This window comes from Drosophila grimshawi, unplaced genomic scaffold (genome assembly GCF_018153295.1).
Source record: "Drosophila grimshawi isolate 15287-2541.00 unplaced genomic scaffold, ASM1815329v1 contig_848, whole genome shotgun sequence".
NCBI classification, from domain to species: Eukaryota; Metazoa; Arthropoda; class Insecta; order Diptera; family Drosophilidae; genus Drosophila; species Drosophila grimshawi.
Genome location: NW_025063692.1, coordinates 6,281,976 through 6,301,588, shown reverse-complemented (window position 1 = coordinate 6,301,588; position 19,613 = coordinate 6,281,976). Strand labels below are relative to the sequence as shown.

Below are 19,613 nucleotides of genomic sequence, written 5' to 3'. Positions count from 1 at the left end.
ATTTCTGTTCTGTTCTGTGCACAGAAGTAGAAAAGTTAAGAAGTAAATTCATTTAGATCTTAAATGCATATATTTTCTTCCTGATTTAGGTGATGAAAGCAGTGCGGATACCTTTATAAAGGAAACACCTTATCAGCTTAGACGGCAAACGAGGAAATATGTCTGAGTAGTATCCGTCCTCTTGCTAGGTTGAATATTCTAATATTCTAGCCCATATATAAACATAGATCATGAGCAACTAGCTTAAGAATATTTGATAAATGTGGACCTTTACTGATGTATCTCCTTTAAGTCCTTGTTGTCGTTTCAAAGTCTGGTCTGCCTGCCAAATAGCAATGGATTTACATTCAAAAATTCAATTTAATTTTGTTTGATTAAAGTTACATTTTTATTTAATTTCATTGTAGTTTAAAATTGTAGATCAAAGTCTCTATGATATTCATCTTGGCGGCATCGACGCTATTTCTCTTGATTTTAGCCGGAAATGGAGGTTCGCCATACTCACATATGATATAGGAATACTGTTAGGGACTTATAATAGCTTTCAGTTTGAACATAAGTCTATTCATAAAGACATTAATTAAATCCCTATATTTCTTTAAGACAATTCCACTGCTGCTGGAAAGGGTTTTAATACCAAGATTGTTGGTGGTGAGGATATCGACATAATGGAAGCACCATATCAGGTATCTGTGCGTCTGGTTCAACGCGAAAATGGAAAATATGGCAGTGGTCACATCTGCGGCGGAGTTGTCATCACCCAGCGCTTGATCGTGTCAGCGGCCCACTGTACCTTCGCGTGAGTAGTATCCGTCCACATCCAGAGGAGCTGTACAAAGCAGGGTATTCTAATTCCCTTATAAAGTGTGTAACCCATTTTTAACCCCACTAAATGGGGTATATTATATTATTGATCATCATCTGGAAAAGGAGAAAAACAGTAGAAAAAGTAATTGTAATAAATTAGTAATTATTTCAACATCTTGCAGACCAAAGAAAAAAGGATTTCGAAGGGCTCGTGAATATGTACTGATCATGGGCAGCACGTTCCTCAGCAAAAAAGATACTACAACGCTCCAATATAATGTGCAGATGGTGGTTAATCATCCCAGCTATGACCACGAAACATACATTAACGATATAACATTGTTTTTTATAAACGGTTACATACCATGGAACTCGGAGGTAACCGCTCTGCCGCTTAGCACAAGACAATATTCAGTGGGTACCAAATGTGTTGTCTCCGGCTGGGGTTCCCAAGAAACTGTAAGTCAAATTTTGAATTGAGTTTTAAATTCTTCGCACTTGTTGTACAAAAGATAGAAGAAGAGTATATTGGTATTGTGCAATTCGTTCGATTGTCTGCCAGTCTGAAGCTGAAGAGGCTTAAAATATTAATACTGCTGCTGGCAGATCTATTCTAATCTAATCTATCATTCATACTACTTACTATATATAACCTCGAAGTGCAAATCGAGTATCTGTTTCCTTCAGCTTTAAAGGAAAGTTTTTACTATTATTAAGGCTATATTTGGTTTGAATTCGATTTATTATATTCACTGGGTAGCAGTGAAATCTCCGAAATTTCATCAAGATCGATTGATCGTATATAACACACAACATTTCCTAGAATTCTTACATATTATTCTTTTAGGGTGGTAGCAGAAGCAATAGCCTGCAGGCGGCAGAGATACCGATAATCAGCCGTGCGGAGTGCATCAGAAGCTACGGCAATATACCCGTTACACAGATATGTGCAGGGTATATGCACGGGGGCACCGACTCCTGTCAGGGCGACTCCGGCGGTCCGCTGCAGTGCCACAACACGTTGGTGGGCATCGTCTCCTACGGCGGAAAGTGCGCAGAGAAGGACTACCCGGGCGTCTACACGAATGTCATAAAGTACACCAACTGGATATATCGTATCAATAACTCCTTCGATTATTCGATTTATAAAAACGGATCGCTACAGTTAACGGTTTGGCCAACAATTCTCGCTGTATTTATATTAGCCAGCTACTAAATTAAGACTCATGCAAAGTGCATTCCTTGTTTACAATTGCCAGCCTTCGAATGCGAACGCTCTTGGCTAAAAGTATTTTGATTGTATCTTGTGGGGTAAATAGTAGAGTCTTGTCAGAACGTGGCCCTCAAGTGTAGTCTCAGTCCCGTGATTGGTCAATAAAAATGTCATTCTATCTAATCAATAAAAAAAACCCACCTACTAAATGGGAAATTTTATTCTTTACTTTGCTATATACATATATTTTTTATTTATTAGCATTTTTTTAACTAAACAATGGCAAAACGCTTCCGAAAATTGTGTAACAATTTGTGAACCATGTCAGAATGTGGAACTCAAGTGTTGTCTCAGTCGCAATTCTGATCAATGAAAAAAATCATTTTATCTAATCAATAAGAAACAGCTACTAAGTGGAAAATTGAATTCTTTGTTATATATATATATATATATATATTCTAATTATGTATATATAAATATTTATATATATGTTTTTTTGATTAGAATTTTATTTACAACTAAAATCAAGGTGCAACGACTGCGCCGAGTGGAGTCGCGAAATTACATTTAAAGGAATTTCGAGAATTTGTTTTTTTTTTTTTTGCATCTTCATTAGATCGATATAGTGGCGTTTGCCTGGATATATTATAATTTGTCCACCATCTGAATTCAGTTTATGGCCAATTTGTGTTAATCATGAAATCTATGAAACAATACAATAGTTTCTCAATTTAAATAAATGATAACAAAACGCAAATTTCTTAATAATTAACATATACATTTGTATTAAGTAAATTGTTCTTGAAATAATTGATCATTCATCTGTAAGTATCCAATGATTCATCAGTAAATTAATGCAATTAAAGTGTATCTCTTACTCTTGATTACATTTATAGTTTTGGTTTATTTCCAATACGATGAGCCGTAATTCTTATCGATGAGCAAAAGACAAGACATGGTGCTATAAATCTACAATTATTGTGGCAAACCCATCGATTACATCGTCTCTGTTTGTCGGTGTGTCTCAGATTTGTCGCACACTTGAGATACTTTGGCAAAAGAGAGCCACGAACACGAACATATCGTTTAGCCAAACAGGTACTCTTATCGAATTGAGAATCGACCAAAAACAACTAATTTGAAAGTGGGTTGGTTGGGCAGGTGGGAGCTGATTAGATTATGCCGGGCGTGTATTGGCAGATGTAACTGTTTCGATATCGATTATAAAGCATTAGCCAAGCGAATGCGGGCCCTCACTGCCCACACCAAATTAGTTGACGTTGTTAGCTCGTGCCGTAAATACGAACACTCCCCATGGCTCCCAAAATAATGATCTTCGTTGTGCTGCTCAGCCTCCATCTGTCAGCGAGCAACGGTGAGCGGTTGAACACACAGAAGATACGTCCGAGATTCAATGAAGATCCGGGACGCATTATAAATGGCACAGAGGCCACAATGGAGGCAACAAGGCATCAGATCAGCTTGCGGCGTCGTCTCAACGATGGCTACTTCTTTGGAACCGGTCACATTTGCGGTGGTTCATTGATCACGCCAAATGTCGTTCTATCCGCAGCGCATTGCTTTGTGGAGTAAGTCTCAATATTTAAAATTGATGAGTGATTAGTGATCATAACTGTTTCTCATAACCCATTCACTTGCAACTGATCTCGGCTCCTAACTAATTTGTATAGCTGATAGACATAAGCTGATCTTCGAAGCAGATTTTCATCACTGATCAAATTGGTATTGGATTCGGAGATGGAACCGAATCCTTAACGATTGAAATTTGGAATCGGTATCAGACTATGTGTATATATTTGAGGGTTTTTTTTTCTCTATCAGAAATGGAACCCAAATTCGTTTCGATTGACACCCGGCTCATAACTGATCCTGTTCGTTATAATTCCTGATAATCAGTCAGAAATACTGATTGTATTAGCTGATCCCATTACAACTATAAATACATACATACATATATCTGATACTAAAGCTGATCTTCGAACCTGATCTCATATTTGTAACTCAAAGCTGTTCTTCAAATCTGATCCTCATATCTAATTCATATTAATAATAACGCATGACTGATCCAAGGCTGAAGTTAAGATGTATCCTTATATATATTTTGCAATGCAAATGACTAATAACTATTCTTAAATATATTCTCACTGATTACTCATGATTCTTTAGCCAGATTATTTACGATGGTACCTTCGTTCCCAAGGAGACAATAATTGTGGTCATGGGCAATCTGGATCGCTTTAACCAGACGAATACGTTGACTTTTGACATTGAGTCGCTGATCCTGCAGCTGGAAATCTTTAATCTGAAGACTTATGACAAGGATATTGCTCTGCTGATACTCAATGATTCAGTGCCCGCCAATCATCCAACCATTCGGCCCATTGCACTAACTGCTTTGGCAGTGCCAGCGGATATCGTTTGCCAGGTAACTGGCTGGGGATATACTGAGATGGGTTATAACTCCGATCTGCTGATGTCTGTCGATGTGCCCATTATCGATGAGAGACAGTGCATCGAAGACACCGACCTTGGCCAGCTCATATTGTCCGGCATGATCTGTGCTGGGTATATGGAGGGTGAGCGGGATGCCTGCTCGGGCGACTCCGGTGGACCGCTCGTCTGCCAAAGCCAACTGGCAGGCATTGTGTCCTGGGGTCTTGGCTGTGCTGAGCCCGATCGACCAGGTGTTTATACCGAGGTCTCCTACTATTATGACTGGATAATTGAGCAGATCTCGGAGCATACTGGCGAGGGCAGTGGTGAGGGTAGTGGTGAGGGCAGTGGTGAGGGCAGTGGTGAGGGTAGTGGCGAGGGTAGTGGCGAGGGTAGTGGTGAGGGTAGTGGCGAGGGTAGTGGTGATGGTGTCGCCAAGCTGACATTTACATACGCTATGAGTGTTGCGGTTCCTGTTCTACTCGGTCTAAGCCACTTTGTGGACGTAAGCCTAGATTGTTAAGTCAATGAAGTAATACTAATCTAAAATAAATAAAATAAAAAGCAAGTCGTATTTTGTTGACCATAAGTATATTAGAAATAATTTAAATTGCTCACTCGAATCGAGATTGAGTTTTGGACAACTATAACAAATGAATGATAATAAACAAGAGACCATTATTTATGAATACTAACTATGTAAAACATTAATTAGAAGGGTTTGTGGTTTCTGCTGCTTGTGGCACACGTTGTCAGTTGTGTAGAGTTGAGCTATTTTTGTCGATGCCTGAATTTATGCAGCCCACAAGGCTGATTCAAGCTGAGTATCCTGATCTATTGCGAGCAGAGTCGAATAAGGAACGAGAACGAGAAGGACAACAGGAATGAACTACTCAACTATAAAGTAATGCTCATCGATCTGGGGCGTGTAGGCGTGTCGATGGCAAGCTCAGCCAGCATCTAATTCCCGGTATGATCTGTGCTCGCTGTGTGAATGATTTGGAATCGGGTGCCTGCACCGCCGACTCGGGTGGACCTTTGACTGGCATTGGCTCTTGGGGCATGCCTCCCGTGCCGGGTATTCACACCGATGTGTGGTATTATCGAAAATGGATTGAGGATAATGCTTTGCTGATGAACTTGCCAAATCATCGTGGGATTCCATTTCCCGTAGCGTTGAACACTATGGGGACCTACGACTTCTTGCCATCCTAATTGTATGGAATTTTTAATTGCAAATCGAAAAATAGGATTATAGCATAATTTTAGGCTGCTGTTGGATTCGATTTGAGGTCGCTGATAAGCCAGAACGGAAAGCTCAATGAAACTATAATCCAACGTAAAATCAATGAAGTTCTAATCATTGTGGTAAAAACCGAAAAAAAAACACAAATAGTTTAACACGCAATTACTGCTGACCAAAGTCATTTATTTTGGTCACAATTTCTTGTTATTACTTATGGCCAACTATATATATATATATAAATTGGCGCGTGTTGCAAACCCCTCAAAGATAACTTAACGGAAATTAGAAATGGGATTTTCAGACTTCTGATACCCTGATACTAAAATGATGATGCGCATAGATATAGATTAGCGACAGCCTTGATCTTTTTGTTGTGCAATAAGTGCAGTCAATATGCCCCTCAAGATTTGGCTACTGGGTATTTCCATTCGATGTCAGTAAGTGCTGTTGACTGCAATGGCATATGCTGGACACTCCCCAATCCTTATCTATAACCTGCACCCAGGAATCGCTGACTAATGCAGTTTAGCACAGCAATCACTGTCAGTTATGCACATGATTGGATTGTGCAACGCGCACGTTGCACGTGATTATTGCATGATAATGATACAAATAGCCACAAATAGTTTCCAAATATTTAATCCTGAGATTAGAGCTCGATGTTAGAGCTGTTCTAAATATATTTTGTCTTCTTAGTCTCAAAAAAAAAAAAACTTTCTATAAATATTCAAAGCGGCAGACTTTAAAGTCTCTAGTGAAATTGAGCTTATGACATTCTTAAAGCTGTATACCCTATTATAATAAGTATGTTTTATACAATAAAAGCTGACCCAGAATCATCATGTACATATAATAATATAATGTCAATGATTCCTTGATTAATATGGAAGCTATAACTAATTTTCGTTTGATATGTTGTTATTCTGTGGCGGGCAACCTTCGACTAATTATAGGCTCGTATGATTCGTATTAGTGACATAAATTTATGCAGGCTTCTAAAATTAGTAGGTAAACATACTGATAAAATTGAAATGAAAATGAAAAATAAAATAAAAAACTATACATACACTAAATACTCTACACACTCTGCATACTACAAACAAATGCAATTTTTGCCGACCAACTGAAATGTTGTATATTGTTTGGGATGTTTAGATATTTGAGACTCAAACTGTGTGTGCTGTTTATTTAAAAAAAGTAAAAATAAAAAGAGTATGCCACAAGCTGTGTTGTCAACTGGGTAACTGCACTGATCGCAATTTAAATATAAAAATAAACAAAGTGTACAAAGAAAATGAAAAAACAGCAATAAAAACGAAGAAAATAAAATAGAGTTCTTATCAATTCGCGATTAAGATTCCTGTGTTTGTCTGTGTGTGTGTGTGCTCGAATGTTGTAGCTTTATCAATACATATAAGCAAGAAAAAACAAAAAAAAAGCAATATGAACAAAAGCATAAACATTGCCAGAAATCAAAACAAACCTGAATTATCTGGGTGAAAAGCGTTTTGCGATTTTGCTTTCGTACTTTTTAGAAACGAATTAATTCATTCAGCGTTTGGAGCTCCAAGTATATTGACGCCTTTACCAGGTTTTTAATAAGTGCCAGAGGATCCAAACTAATCCCAAGTGCCCAACAATGCAACTCAACGAGCACCTGAAGAAAGTGATGAAAATACTGATATTTGCCTTCCTCTGCACCGAAATGCAGACAAGTAAGTTGAAACTAAAATTCAAATATATTTCAATTTGAAATTGGAATATAAAATTGTGCTTTTTAAGACTCAATTTGATAATATATATAAGTTATATGTTTAAAAAATTACTCTCTCTGGCTCGTAAGAAATTTGCTAATTGCAATAAAGTTCTTGGAGCAAAAATGTTTTATATTTGCTTATACTTTTTTTTTTTTTATAAATGGAATATATTTAGATAGTTTTGACTTTACCAGAATCTGTGCTTATGAGTTTTGATGTCTCATTAAATCGCAAAACATTTTCAAATGTGTGAAACTGTCCTTTTGAAATGTTATAGAAATATGTACAGGATTAATCTGAATTGCCTTATATCTATAGACACTTTCAACTGTATTAACTGTTCAGCGATTATGACAGATTAGAAAAGTCAAGGCTGGAATTGCCCCAAAAACCCAAATAGTAAATTCAAAACATCCGGCGTGAGTCTGGCCAACTATTATTGATTTGGGGTTCGTATTACTAACACTTTAATCAAGGTGAAAGCTCATAAATAGCACGAGTCTTAGATAAGTTAAAAGTTAACGCTCTTTGGACCCAGAAGAAATTCAAAATTTTCTGTAAGGTCATTAAGGCTAGATCGATATATATATATATATATATATATATATATATATATATATATATTATATTGCAAAAATATATTTATATTTTATATATGCTATATTTAGATATTTATTCTCCAGTGTTACCCACCTGCTTTTTTTGCGATAAATATTCGATTAATAACAGTTCTTGAAACTTGGTCTTAACTACAAATCTTTATTGAAATATACGTAAAGTCATGTTCAACATTTTCGCATTTCACTAAAGCCAGTTAAAACTAAATATGTTCTGTAATTGTTTTCCTAAAAAACAAAATTGAATGGCTATCTATGAACATTCCTTCTCCATTGTTATCGACCAGCTACTTTAGTGATAAGTGTTTTATCCAATTTTCCATTAATATTAAAACGATACTGACTCTCTCAGGAATCTATGATAAGAACTCTTATAAATTTTAATTTTAATTTTTTTTATTAAACCGAAAACGTGGTCAATTAATTGAAGTTTCCATATTCAAGATCCAAAGAAATATTTAGTGTTCGCTTTAAGGTCAAACCGCAATTGCATTATCCCTATGGACATGTTCAACTGTATCTACTGTAGTCACAGATTAGAAAATTCAAGGGCAGAACAGCCCCCAACAAAACCAAATAGTAAATGCAAAACGTGAATCTGGCCAACTATTATTGATTTGCGATTCATATTAATAAAGCCTTAATAAATGCCCGACGGGCTCTTGAGACTGAACCATATCGCAATTACGATAATACTAATAGACCATAGCACAAACTAGAAGAAAAACAAAAAAAAAATATTAAAAAAAATAGCCACAAATAGATGGAGAATATCAGGTGATCGCGTAATGCGTTCGTTTGTTGGCTTAACGTTGATAATGATAACAAGACGGCATCAGACCATATAAAATGCATTTCGCCTCTTGTTGCCAAGGCCAACTACCCGTCTGGGAATTGGAATGGGAATGGGTATGGAATTTGCTACCGTTGATAATCTTAAATACCAATAAATTAAACTGTGCTTGTGTTGGCTTGGTGACCGTCCCAGTAATTGCCAACTGACGTCCAAGCTAAAACAGCTGGCAACAAACTGCTTTCAAGGCTGGCTATCTTTAATAACCTCTCACAAATTTGGAATCAAATCAAAAAAATAGAAAAGCGATTAAAATGTGCAGTAGCACATGTAGTAGTGAGTCAATATTTAAAATGTTTTGTTCTTTATTATATTTTACTGGTATACGTGCTAGTCGATGAATACAATTTTTGTGCTCTTCTCTATCCCGCTGCCCGCAGCCTTTACTCATCGCGAACTGACTAAACAACACAGCATTGGCACATCTAACCCAACAACTGGTGGCAAGCAGCACAGCAGAGCACCTTATCAGGCCTCCATACGGCTGCTGGAGCAGGAGATGGATTACTTTGGCAAGGGACATATCTGTTCCGGAGCGTTGGTGGGTCCATCTGTTGTGCTCACCGTCGCCCAGTGTCTGCACAAGTAAGCTAGAAATTTTGCCCATGCCCAAGCTGGACTACTAAATACTATATGTAATTTGATTTGTTTTCTAGGTCGGATAGTGATAGCTCTTATCATCCGGCGGAGCTGCGTGTTGTGCTGGGCAGCAGGCAGCGTTTTGCGCCGACAACTCATGCTCAGGTCTATGGAGTGACACACGTTTATCTGCCGCCCAAGCAGCTGTCGATTGCGATACTGATGCTGGATCAGGATGTGCCCGCTCATCAAGCAGCCATTCAGCCGATTGCACTGCCTGTGGATGCGCAGGTCTTGGATGGGGATGCGGCGCCGTTGCACATCAGCAGCTGGGGACAGGCTGGCGAGGATGGACACGAGCTGCACGAGATGCTCACGTTGCGTGTAAAGGAGTCGTCCTGCCAGCAGCCGCAACAGCTGTGCGTCCTCTACGATAACCAGGCAATGCTGGCCGCATATGAACTGGATGCAGGTGCTCCGCTAACCAAATCGAATCAACTGCTTGGCCTGCGCAGTGAGTCGACCGCTTTTGTCGATGTCGCCAGTCACGTGGAGTGGATCCAGGCCCAGACTGGCAATGGTTGCAATCAGAACAGCTCCATTTATGGCATTCTGGGCTTAATTGTCTTTACAATCTATGTGCTCAGTTGTAGTCGCAAGAGCTTCATCTCCTGAGCTGGACGACAGTGAAGAGCATTGATGATGAGGAGCATTGGTTTAATAGCTTTGATTAGACATTTATTTTATTTTAAGTTCAAATGTGATAATCTCTATTAGGGGTATGCCAGAAATGACAAACTTTTCTAGTTAATAATTGAATCCATCTGATGTCTGTTCTAAGTAATTGTATCTGTTTCTATTTTACACTTCAGAGACTACCCCTCATAAAGATATGTGTTTTTTTTTTTTTACTTTTTTTTCATTAGAATATGCAAATAGAATAACAAATATAAATATTATATAACTTGTTAAAGCACATACAAATTGACAATTATTATTTTTAGAATAGGTTGCCAAAGGCGACTGATTATACGTACTGAAAGCAAAAATGTATTTTAAGCTGTAAAATATAGGAGAACGGGACACTATTTAAAGTGTTCAAGGATTTGGACAATCTGTACGCAAAAGTTGAAAGTCATATTTCATAGCTCATCACCATCATCATCCCCAAAAATGTGCATCATTAATATAATTGAAGTATAATTGAACAGACTAAAATTATGCATTTTGTATTTAATTTACAAGATGAATAATAATAATAATAAATTGATTATAATCAAGAAAATATATGTGAATATGAATAATAAATATGTGGCTGATTATATATAAATATAATTGTTAATATATTATGAATGTATTACTAACTGATGCCCTGTGTCCTTCGAAAATCTGACTTTCATTTTTGAGATCTTAGAAACAATAGCTAACAGCTAACAATTTCTATACAAGGATTTCTAGGATTCGAAAAAACAACAAATATTCTCATTACTTGGGCAAAACCTTACAGATCCTGACGAGTCCTGTGTCAAACATTTTGTTTTGTCCAGCGCGATCAAGCAGAGGACATCGGAATCATACCTATAGTTTCTGAAGAAATTTTTCATTAATTTCCGTTCATCGTTTGGTTTCCTAGACGACCCCATAATCCTCGAATATAAAGATAGATAATCCGTAGATAATCTATTTGTGCTACTAACGCACTTCGAACGAATTGAACCTATTTAGAACTAGTTGTCTAGACTTAAACACCCCTAAAAGTATGCCACAATTTATGTTTACCTTTCTTCATAAAGCAATTTATTAGACAAAAAATTGTTTGGCAATTCATATATAATGCTGATTATCTGAATATTCGAAAAAGTTTATATATAGTAAGTAAATGGATTATTCGGGTAATATGATGATACAGTTTGATTCATTGTGGGAGTACCCTAAATACACAGTGATAGTGGGAGAGGAGTGAGGAGTGGGGTTTCTAATCGAGCAGTGCTCTGATCAGGCTGCACAAGCGCTGTCCGCATAGCAATAGCACTGGCATCGATGCCGTCAACTCTTGACCGGATCGGATGAGTGGCCAGGAATACTGGAACTCAGCCATGTGGCCATAGGTGCGCTGTTGCCAGCCCTCGATGTGGGCATAGCTGAACAGGTAGAAATGCTTGGAGCCGGCCACGGTGAGCACCAGTAAATGTCGCTCCTGGGCGACAACAAATGGCAACAGCTGTTGGATGCGTGCTTCCAGGCGAAGCTGTTGCAATGCCACAAAATGCTGACTCTGCGCATCAAACAAATGTATGGCAATGTGGCGACAATTGTGGCAGCTGAGCAGCAGCTGTTGCTCTTGCTGTTGCTGCTGCTGCTGCTGATGGAATACGGCCATATCGTAGTCACCATCGATCTGCTGGAGCCGCACAAAGCGTTGGCTGTGCGCATCCAATCGTTGCACAGCCACAATGGGCAAGTGCTGATGGCGGGCACTGTTTAGCAGCAGTGTTGTGCCATTCCGCTCCAGGTGGAGCAGCTGCATCAGGGCACCGGTGGAGGGCAGTGATTGCCAATCGCTGAGACTGCAATTCGTGTGATTAATGCGTAAAACACGCAACTCCTCCAGCGTGTCAATCAATAGCAGACTGTAATCCTGCTGCTCGAGCAGCTCCAGTGACTCCACATGATGGGGCAGTCCCAAGGTGTGCGTCTCTTCCCGACAATTGATTTGTATCCGACTGCGAATGCGATTGTGCAACTGCAACGGCTGTTTGTTGCAGTAATTTTGTGCCCTGATGCGCAACGCTAGCCGAGTTGCATTGAGGCGCCGCAGACGATTGGGCAACTCAACCCAGCTGAGATGGACGCGTGCCGGCTGCCGTTGGAGTTGGGCACGCAGCTGCTGCTGCAGCGGCTGACAAACGTTGGTGGATCGTGCGCTGTAATTGGCTACCATTTCAAATGTTGCATTTGCTGGCGGCTCACTCCAGCTGGCCTCCAAATCAGGCTCGTAGTCCAGGTAGAGTAAACGATGTGTGCGATTTGTGGCCAGCTGTTGCTGCAATTGCTCCATCAACTTGTGCAATTTTCTCTCCTTACTCGTGTCAGACGTTGGCAACTGGGCCGCTTGCCGAGCTTCACCCATTGCGAAATCGTTGAAGAGACCACCCTGGAAGATGGCTCCATCGAGGAACAGACTATCGATGTTATAGTCGCGATCGGTGAATATGGTGCGCTGATAGCTTTCGCTTAGTTCCTTGCCATTCAGGCGCATCACATGGGCAGGTCCCTTGAATTCGAGGCCAGCCTCGAAGGTCTTCACACCGCTGATGGCCTGGGCACGTTTCGCATTTTTGTAGACGACATTCTGCAGGGGAATACCGTTAATGCTGCGCAAGAGTGCATCCTTACCCAGGTGCAGTTGCTCAAAGCGCAGTGTACCAAATAGTTCCAAGGCGGCGCCACGCAGCGGCACACGTTGCTGCAACAGATACTCCAGATTCATGCCATTGATCTCATCCAGCTGGAGTTCATGCTCCAGCAGCAGTCGCCTTAACACCACAGCTGGGTAAACCGCATTCGGCGATTGCTCAAAAATGTTGCCCACTGCGATGCCATTCAATTGTCCCTCAAGCTGCAGCTGATCCAGTCTGGGTGGTGTCGCAAACTGGAGTCGAGCCTCGATGGGCAGGCCGCTGGAGCGACGATAGAGCGAGGCATTCAAGCGATTCACATCGATGTCATTGAGCAAACCAAATTGTGCATCCCTGTGCAGGTTGATGGAACGCGCATATACCGCTTGCCGCATTGCTTGAGGGGATCGTACGATTTGTGTGGCTGTCCCGTGACGCAACAGCGCATCCTGCGCCACGTGACTTATGTTGAGGTTGCCGGGAAAGTTTTGCGGTGCTTGAACCTTGCCTAGCCGCGGTTGCTCCAGTATCACATGTCCCGAGATGGTTTGTGTGGCGCCCCAACGACGTACGGCATGTTGCCGCAGGTAGTCGAGCTGCTGATAACAATTGGGAGCAGTGGCCTCCTCTGGCCACAGGGCATCTTCGAGCACAATCAGCTGACGCCAGCTGCGCTGCTGCAGCGCTGCCAACTGTACAGTCAGCTGAGGCAGTGGATTATTGGCCAGACGACAACTCAAACTGCCATTAATTGTGAGCTCATCCAGATAAAGATCCCCCTGCAGCTGCACAGATTTTTGACGTGTATCCAGGAATTGATCAGCTGGCACCCCATTCACCAGGGGCACATCCACATTTGTGGCCGTCATGCGCCGGAATGTGTAGTCGCCACTTATCGATTGAGGCGTTGTGCGCAACAATGTATTCTCCAAGAGCGAACTCAGATCGAGTTGGTTAATTGTGGGCGATTGCAGGGCATCTGTGATGAGAACTGGCTGCAGAAAGCTCTTGCTGCCCGCAAGCAAAGTGTTTTCATTTGCATTAACTAGTCGACTCAGGTACGGCTCCCAGTCGATATCGTTTAGGGATTGCAGCTGCAGATCGCCCTCGAAGCGCACATTGCCCTCGATGATGAGCTGTTTGTTTAGCAGCAGCTGCTGATTGCTGTCCACACTCAGCTTGCCAAAGAGCTCATCGAATGCCAGACCATTGAGTCGCTGGAATACCAGATGCTGCAAGTGTGGCGTCTCCAGCAGTTCCAGACGCTGCAAGCTCATTGCTGGCTGCAACATCTTTCTTAAGTCCACACGATTCAGGCGCTGTGCATTCAAATTGCCCGTAATCTCCAGTTGACCCTTGACCACAAGGCGTTTGAACGCCTTGAAGTCGGTAAAGTTGTGCCTCAGCTGCGACTTGAGCACCAGCTCCGAGCTGGGCAATCCATTAAGACTGGAACTGGACAAGGTGTCCACTTTTACTGGTGCAACGAAATGCTTGTGTCCCGTTATGGTTGCCGTCTCACCCTGACGCACTGCATCCCTGGAGAGTTCAGCCAAACGGGAGCTCAAATTGCTACAGTTAATATCCCCATCGATGCTGGCATTCATGAATATGAGTTGCAGAGGCTTGTGTGCTGGATCCGCCTTATGGCCAACACCACTGAGCAGATGCTCAGCGATGGGATGACCATTGATGTGGTCGCTGCTCAGAGCGACAGTCGACACTTTCGCATGCCCAAATATCAGCGACGTTAGGTTCTAACAAGAGAGTGCAAAATTTAATGATCGAGGATCGACCTGCACTCATATATGGCTTATGCCAGACTCACCTGCGGCTTGTGGAGTAGCAAGTATTCGGCGTGCAAGTCCTGTGCATGCAGAGATTGCCCATTGAGCTCCAGCTGCGTCGCCTTCGTGTCCCCCTGTAAATTGTTAACGGTCAAGGAGCCATTCACTGTAATCCTGCCCGTGTAATATTGCTGTAGATTCAAGGCGGGCATCTCTGCCCCGCCCATTTGTCGCGCCCATTTGGTGTCGTTGGCAACGAGCATATCGCCGGACACGCTCATCTGATAGATGCGAACGGGTGCTACAAAAATGCAATTCAAATTTATCAGCTGTGTATTTTGTGCAAGTATCTTAAAGTGGCTTAAGTATTTAATATCTTTACTCATTAATATATTACTGATGGACCCTTCTGAGTCTATAGCACCCTGAATCTGTGTTGGGTTGAGGGGTTCTAGATCTAAGATCTCTGAGTTTAAAACACGTTTCTGTCTCAAGTTCTCCATCTTTTCCTGTCTAAGGCGGCACACTCTGCTCTGATTCATTTAGAAATGTAACATTGCTAAATCAAAACTTAAGAAATGATGAGAAAAGTTTAAAGCTAAGACAATTAAGTTAAAATCTTACAATTTGTTTATATATTTGACCATTGGACTTAATTAGAATTTGAAACGATCGAAGTATTTTGAATTGTTGAACTTACTTTTAATTAGGGTATTGTTGACATCACGGAAAACAATGTCCTCGGCAAAGTTGAGACCATTGATGAGATTGGCGTCCAATTTTGATACATAGAAAGCGGACATGTAAACATTGGAGGCAATCACCTGCGGCTGCCGCAAATTGAACAGCTGCTCCACAACCAGACCATTGAGCAGCGGCGACTGCAGATTCACCACTCGACCGCGAGATTGGATGACGAGACGACCCTCGATCTCAGTGTCGCGTGAGTGCAAAAAGAGTGAATCATACAAATCGAACCAGGACACATTATTGATGCGCTCCACCTGAAGATGTCGCACCACCAACTGTTGCTCATCCACTGCGGCACTTGCGGACCGCTGGTAGCGTTGTGGTGCCAGCAACTGTTGGGTGTGCAGCTGCTTAGTCAGCAGTTGACCCTTGACGGTGAGAATTGGTGGCACCGACGAGTCCACATAGTGGCCTGTTGTCAGAGAAATATATATGAATCAAATATCTATTCATATATATAAATTGTATTCGATTCTTCTCGCTTCTCACCTGGCAGCAGTTCACCATCATAAATGAGATTGTTCACATGCAAGAGACGCACTTTGAGCGTGTCCAGAGCTGCAGCACTGTGGCCTTCATTGGCCACACCAAAGGAGCGTGGATAGCGTCCACTGGCTGCATACTTCTGACGCACTTGCTCAATGCGCCGCTGCAGTTGTGTGGGTGTCGCCAGATGCTGTCCCCGCAGATGCAGCTGCTCAATGCGTGATCCCCTGGCGACATGGAGTGCCTGCTGCAGATTGAGTGTGGTGCTGTTCTGGCGCTGCTGCAGCGATTGTGTCAACTGACGCACTGCGTCCAGCTGTTGCTTGCGGCGCAACAACAAGCTGCGCAGCTCACCAATGGACTCCTCGAACTCATGACGATGCTGCTGCACACTGCTCAAATCTGTGAATACCCTGTTAATAAGATACACTTAGTCTTGATAGACTAAGGCTTACCATCGCTAAAGGGCTCCATGGTGGCAGGTGGCAATGTGACACCAGCCAGCTGAACCATGCGTAACAATGTGGTGTCGGCATTGCGCTGATACGTCAACAGGATAAAGCTCTCGTTCTGGGGATTGAGATGGGTGTGGAGGCCACTGGGATGGGGATCGGCGCCGAAGCCACTGTAACAGTCCAAGCGATGGCTATTGAAGACCAGCACCTCGCCATTCGACCGCGCACCGACGAGCAGCTGTCCCAGCTGGGATGCGGCCAGTTGACTGAACTGAAGCTGGCTCAGCACATGCTTTCTGTACACCACAAACTTGCCATCGACCATGCGAAACAGGATGCACGGTGTGGAGTTTGAGCTGGAGCTAGAGTTAGAGCTGGAGCTGGAGCTAGAGTTAGAGCTGGAACTGGGGCTGGAGCCACAGGCAAAAAGCCAGTTGCGATTGCGAAAACGGACAGCGAGCAAGTGCCGGGATTGTACAGTTAAACTCTGACGGCGCTGCAGCCGGAGAGAGGGCGTCAACAGCTCATGGACAGTGAGCGCCAGCTGCAAGGCAAAAACAATGAAGAATTCCTATGAACTAGATAGAGATGGAAGCTTACTTTGGCTTGTCCGCGCAGTGAGCGACCAGTGACTAAATAGTGAGGCTGATGACCCACCACCTGAAAGGATTTAATTGCCGGCAAGTTGAAATCCTCCACGGGATTGAAGTAAGTCTCCAGCCACTCAAAGGTTCTGTGGAAACACATCACAAATGAAGGTAAGCAACAGATAAACTCCATTGTAGGCAAATATCTAGCTAAATGCACCTAGTTCACCCTATAAGAATAATAAGAATATAAAAATCCAAACTAATATCCTCATGCATATATCAAAAACTATAGGATTGGTTAATAAAAGTAGTGAAATAATCTAGAAAACCTAGAAATAATCTAGAAATCTAGATGTGCATAGCAAAATAGACCTGCGAAATTCGAAAATATTAAACTTAAGAAAAAACAAACAAACAAACAAATATTGAAAATGTTCCTTTATTAAGCAGACACAAGAATAGATGAATATGGCTGTAAGGACTTGGATTAATCCGTTTACCAATAGTTGATCTACTTTATGGACTTGGAGCTGACTTTAGATGAATGCCACATACGATTGCAAACATTCAAATATGCCACTTTTTACGCTCACCTGCACTTTGTCTGAGTTTGGGTGAAGTTGCTGGCCAGCAAGAGCAGGACCTGTTCGGGATTGGGTTTGAGCAGGTGCAGCTGCTGCAGCTTTGCAGCCAGTGCGAACTCTTGTATGGGCTCAAAGTGCAGCTGTATGCCATTGAAGAGGGTCTGCAGTGGTAGCTGATAGAACTCGAGCGACTGTGGCAGGGCCACAGCCAATAGCAGATACTGTCGCCAATTGACCACAGCAGCGACAGTCGCATCCTGTTGACTCACTCGACCAGCCAGTTCACCGAGCCGGACGAGTCGCTTGTCGCGACTGCCCAGTTGCAGCTGGAAGAGCTCCTGGCCATGCAGCACCAGCAGCAGATGTTCGGTGCGCAGCACGTGGAGAGTTCGCTCATGTCGCAACTCCATGTCCATGAAGGGCAGACGAATCTCCACGCTCAAACTGCTGCCGTTCGCATCCTTGCGGCAAACACTTGGCATTAATCTTGGTGGGCTACCACGCGCCTGTACACCCTGAAGATTGCCCACAGGCGAACCAGCAGCAGCAGCAGCAAAAGCATCAGCAGCAAGAGCATCGTGTCCATTATACTGAGTAGAAGCGATATGTTTGACAGACTCTACTCAAAATATATAGAATTGTATCGTTTTGCACTTACTGTTTTTATAAAACTAACAAATACACATAGAAATAACACAACCAAATCCATCTATGATTTACTGGGCTAAATGCATATATTAATGCAGATCTTCAGATCATCTACGACGTGCACAGAAAAGCAAACACTTTGAAAATTTTGCGCATGCGTTGCTCAAAATGAACTCGTGCTTCTTTTTGTCAGAGCTTGTCACAGTAACAGTTAACTGATTAGGCATAAAGAAAAGAGAGAGAGAGAGAGAGAGAGAGAATGAGAGACAGAATGAGATTTACCGTATGCATTGTCAAGGTTGCACAGTGGAACACGATTTGTAAAATCAAATATAAATTATATAAAAATGGCAATTTATGTTAGAAATGTGAAATACTTTTTCTATTCTATTTTCAAGATCAGACCTGGGAAAACGATTATCATTTGAACTTATCGAGTGTTTGAACCTTCCACACACACACACACACACACACCTTATCATATATAGGTACAAGGACAGGAATACTATTCGAGAGACACTTTTCGCTGGTTGTCTTCGGGCAGAGCCTAAAAATAAATGAAATTGGTAAATGTAAATGCCTTCGATTTCGTTGTGTATTGAGTCAATCAGCTTCGATCATTAGTGGAGGTCATTAAAGGCATTAAATCGGCTACATAAATGTGCCAGACATCGCCAGAGACGACACACCCCACAGCGGAAGGAAGAACTAAAATCACGTAAAATTAAAAATACCAACCAACAAATACCAACAAAAATCTATTCGTGCTACTCGACCCCAACTCCAAATGATGAATTTTAAAGCGACTACAAACGCGAACAGGCCCTATTAAAAGGCAGACATACCAACCATATGGACTGACATCCGTTCTATAATATGCAGAAGCATAATTCAAAATCGAATTAACAAATTCTTGTGCTGTATTGATTGAAATTGGGAGCAAAATGAATTGTGTTTTTCTTAATATTTGATATACTTTTCTAATAAATTTCAGATCGATTGGGAATTGAATTTATTGCAATCAAATTCGTCGAATGGTAAAAAAAAGTAAATATGCTAATATATGTTGTTCAATATGAACTCAAGTTTTGGTTCAAATAAATTGATGTCTCATTAAAAATTGTACATAATTCGATTTTGATCGATATTTGTGTAACGGGAGGAGCTATCGATAAACTCAAATATTAATAAACTGTGTTTGATATATGCTATGAATCCAAATTTGAAGTCTTTATCTCTTATGCTCAAGAATATATATATACTCTATAAAGTTATTATTGTTGCAATTTTATTATTAATTTTCAATGCACACTTTCCTTCATATATTTTATAAATTATTCTAATAGATCAAATGTATCGAAACCAAGAGCAGCTGCTGCTGCAGCTGCT

At 41.5% G+C, this 19,613-nt stretch overlaps 4 protein-coding genes and 1 long non-coding RNA gene across 7 annotated transcripts; 3 read left to right on the top strand and 2 right to left on the bottom strand.

Annotated features, from left to right (window-relative positions):
• Nucleotides 1–364: 364 nt before the first annotated feature.
• Nucleotides 365–1,700, bottom strand: LOC116805660. 3 transcript variants are annotated; one of them, XR_004365323.1, is made up of 4 exons: nt 1,640–1,700; nt 1,172–1,264; nt 992–1,112; nt 365–921 (listed from the first exon to the last, which is right to left on the bottom strand). It is a non-coding gene; the product is annotated as an uncharacterized LOC116805660 (long non-coding RNA). The 3 variants fall into 3 exon arrangements; XR_004365324.1 differs by lacking the exon at nt 992–1,112; XR_004365325.1 differs by lacking the exons at nt 365–921; nt 1,640–1,700 and adding an exon at nt 1,451–1,534 and having other exon boundaries at nt 1,050–1,112.
• Nucleotides 410–2,211, top strand: LOC6566021 (trypsin). The gene is made up of 4 exons (XM_001992102.2): nt 410–490; nt 604–799; nt 990–1,266; nt 1,655–2,211. The coding sequence occupies exons 1-4, from the start codon at nt 433–435 to the stop codon at nt 2,021–2,023; spliced, it is 900 nt and encodes a 299-aa protein (XP_001992138.2). The 5' UTR covers nt 410–432; the 3' UTR covers nt 2,024–2,211.
• Nucleotides 2,212–3,277: 1,066 nt separating this feature from the next.
• LOC6566020 (trypsin eta) lies at nt 3,278–5,169 on the top strand. Its single transcript, XM_001992101.3, has 2 exons — nt 3,278–3,609; nt 4,208–5,169. The coding sequence occupies exons 1-2, from the start codon at nt 3,335–3,337 to the stop codon at nt 4,995–4,997; spliced, it is 1,065 nt and encodes a 354-aa protein (XP_001992137.2). The 5' UTR covers nt 3,278–3,334; the 3' UTR covers nt 4,998–5,169.
• Nucleotides 5,170–7,274: 2,105 nt separating this feature from the next.
• Nucleotides 7,275–10,744, top strand: LOC6566087 (plasminogen). The gene is made up of 3 exons (XM_001992099.2): nt 7,275–7,435; nt 9,328–9,532; nt 9,604–10,744. Exons 1-3 carry the CDS (start codon nt 7,360–7,362, stop codon nt 10,199–10,201), a joined length of 879 nt encoding a protein of 292 aa, XP_001992135.1. The 5' UTR covers nt 7,275–7,359; the 3' UTR covers nt 10,202–10,744.
• Nucleotides 10,745–11,294: 550 nt separating this feature from the next.
• LOC6566086 lies at nt 11,295–18,419 on the bottom strand. The gene is made up of 8 exons (XM_001992098.3): nt 18,235–18,419; nt 17,586–18,166; nt 17,003–17,135; nt 16,403–16,946; nt 15,951–16,349; nt 15,412–15,873; nt 14,753–15,012; nt 11,295–14,681 (listed from the first exon to the last, which is right to left on the bottom strand). Exons 1-8 carry the CDS (start codon nt 18,283–18,285, stop codon nt 11,502–11,504), a joined length of 5,610 nt encoding a protein of 1,869 aa, XP_001992134.2. The 5' UTR covers nt 18,286–18,419; the 3' UTR covers nt 11,295–11,501.
• Between the last annotated feature and the right edge of the window lie 1,194 nt (nt 18,420–19,613).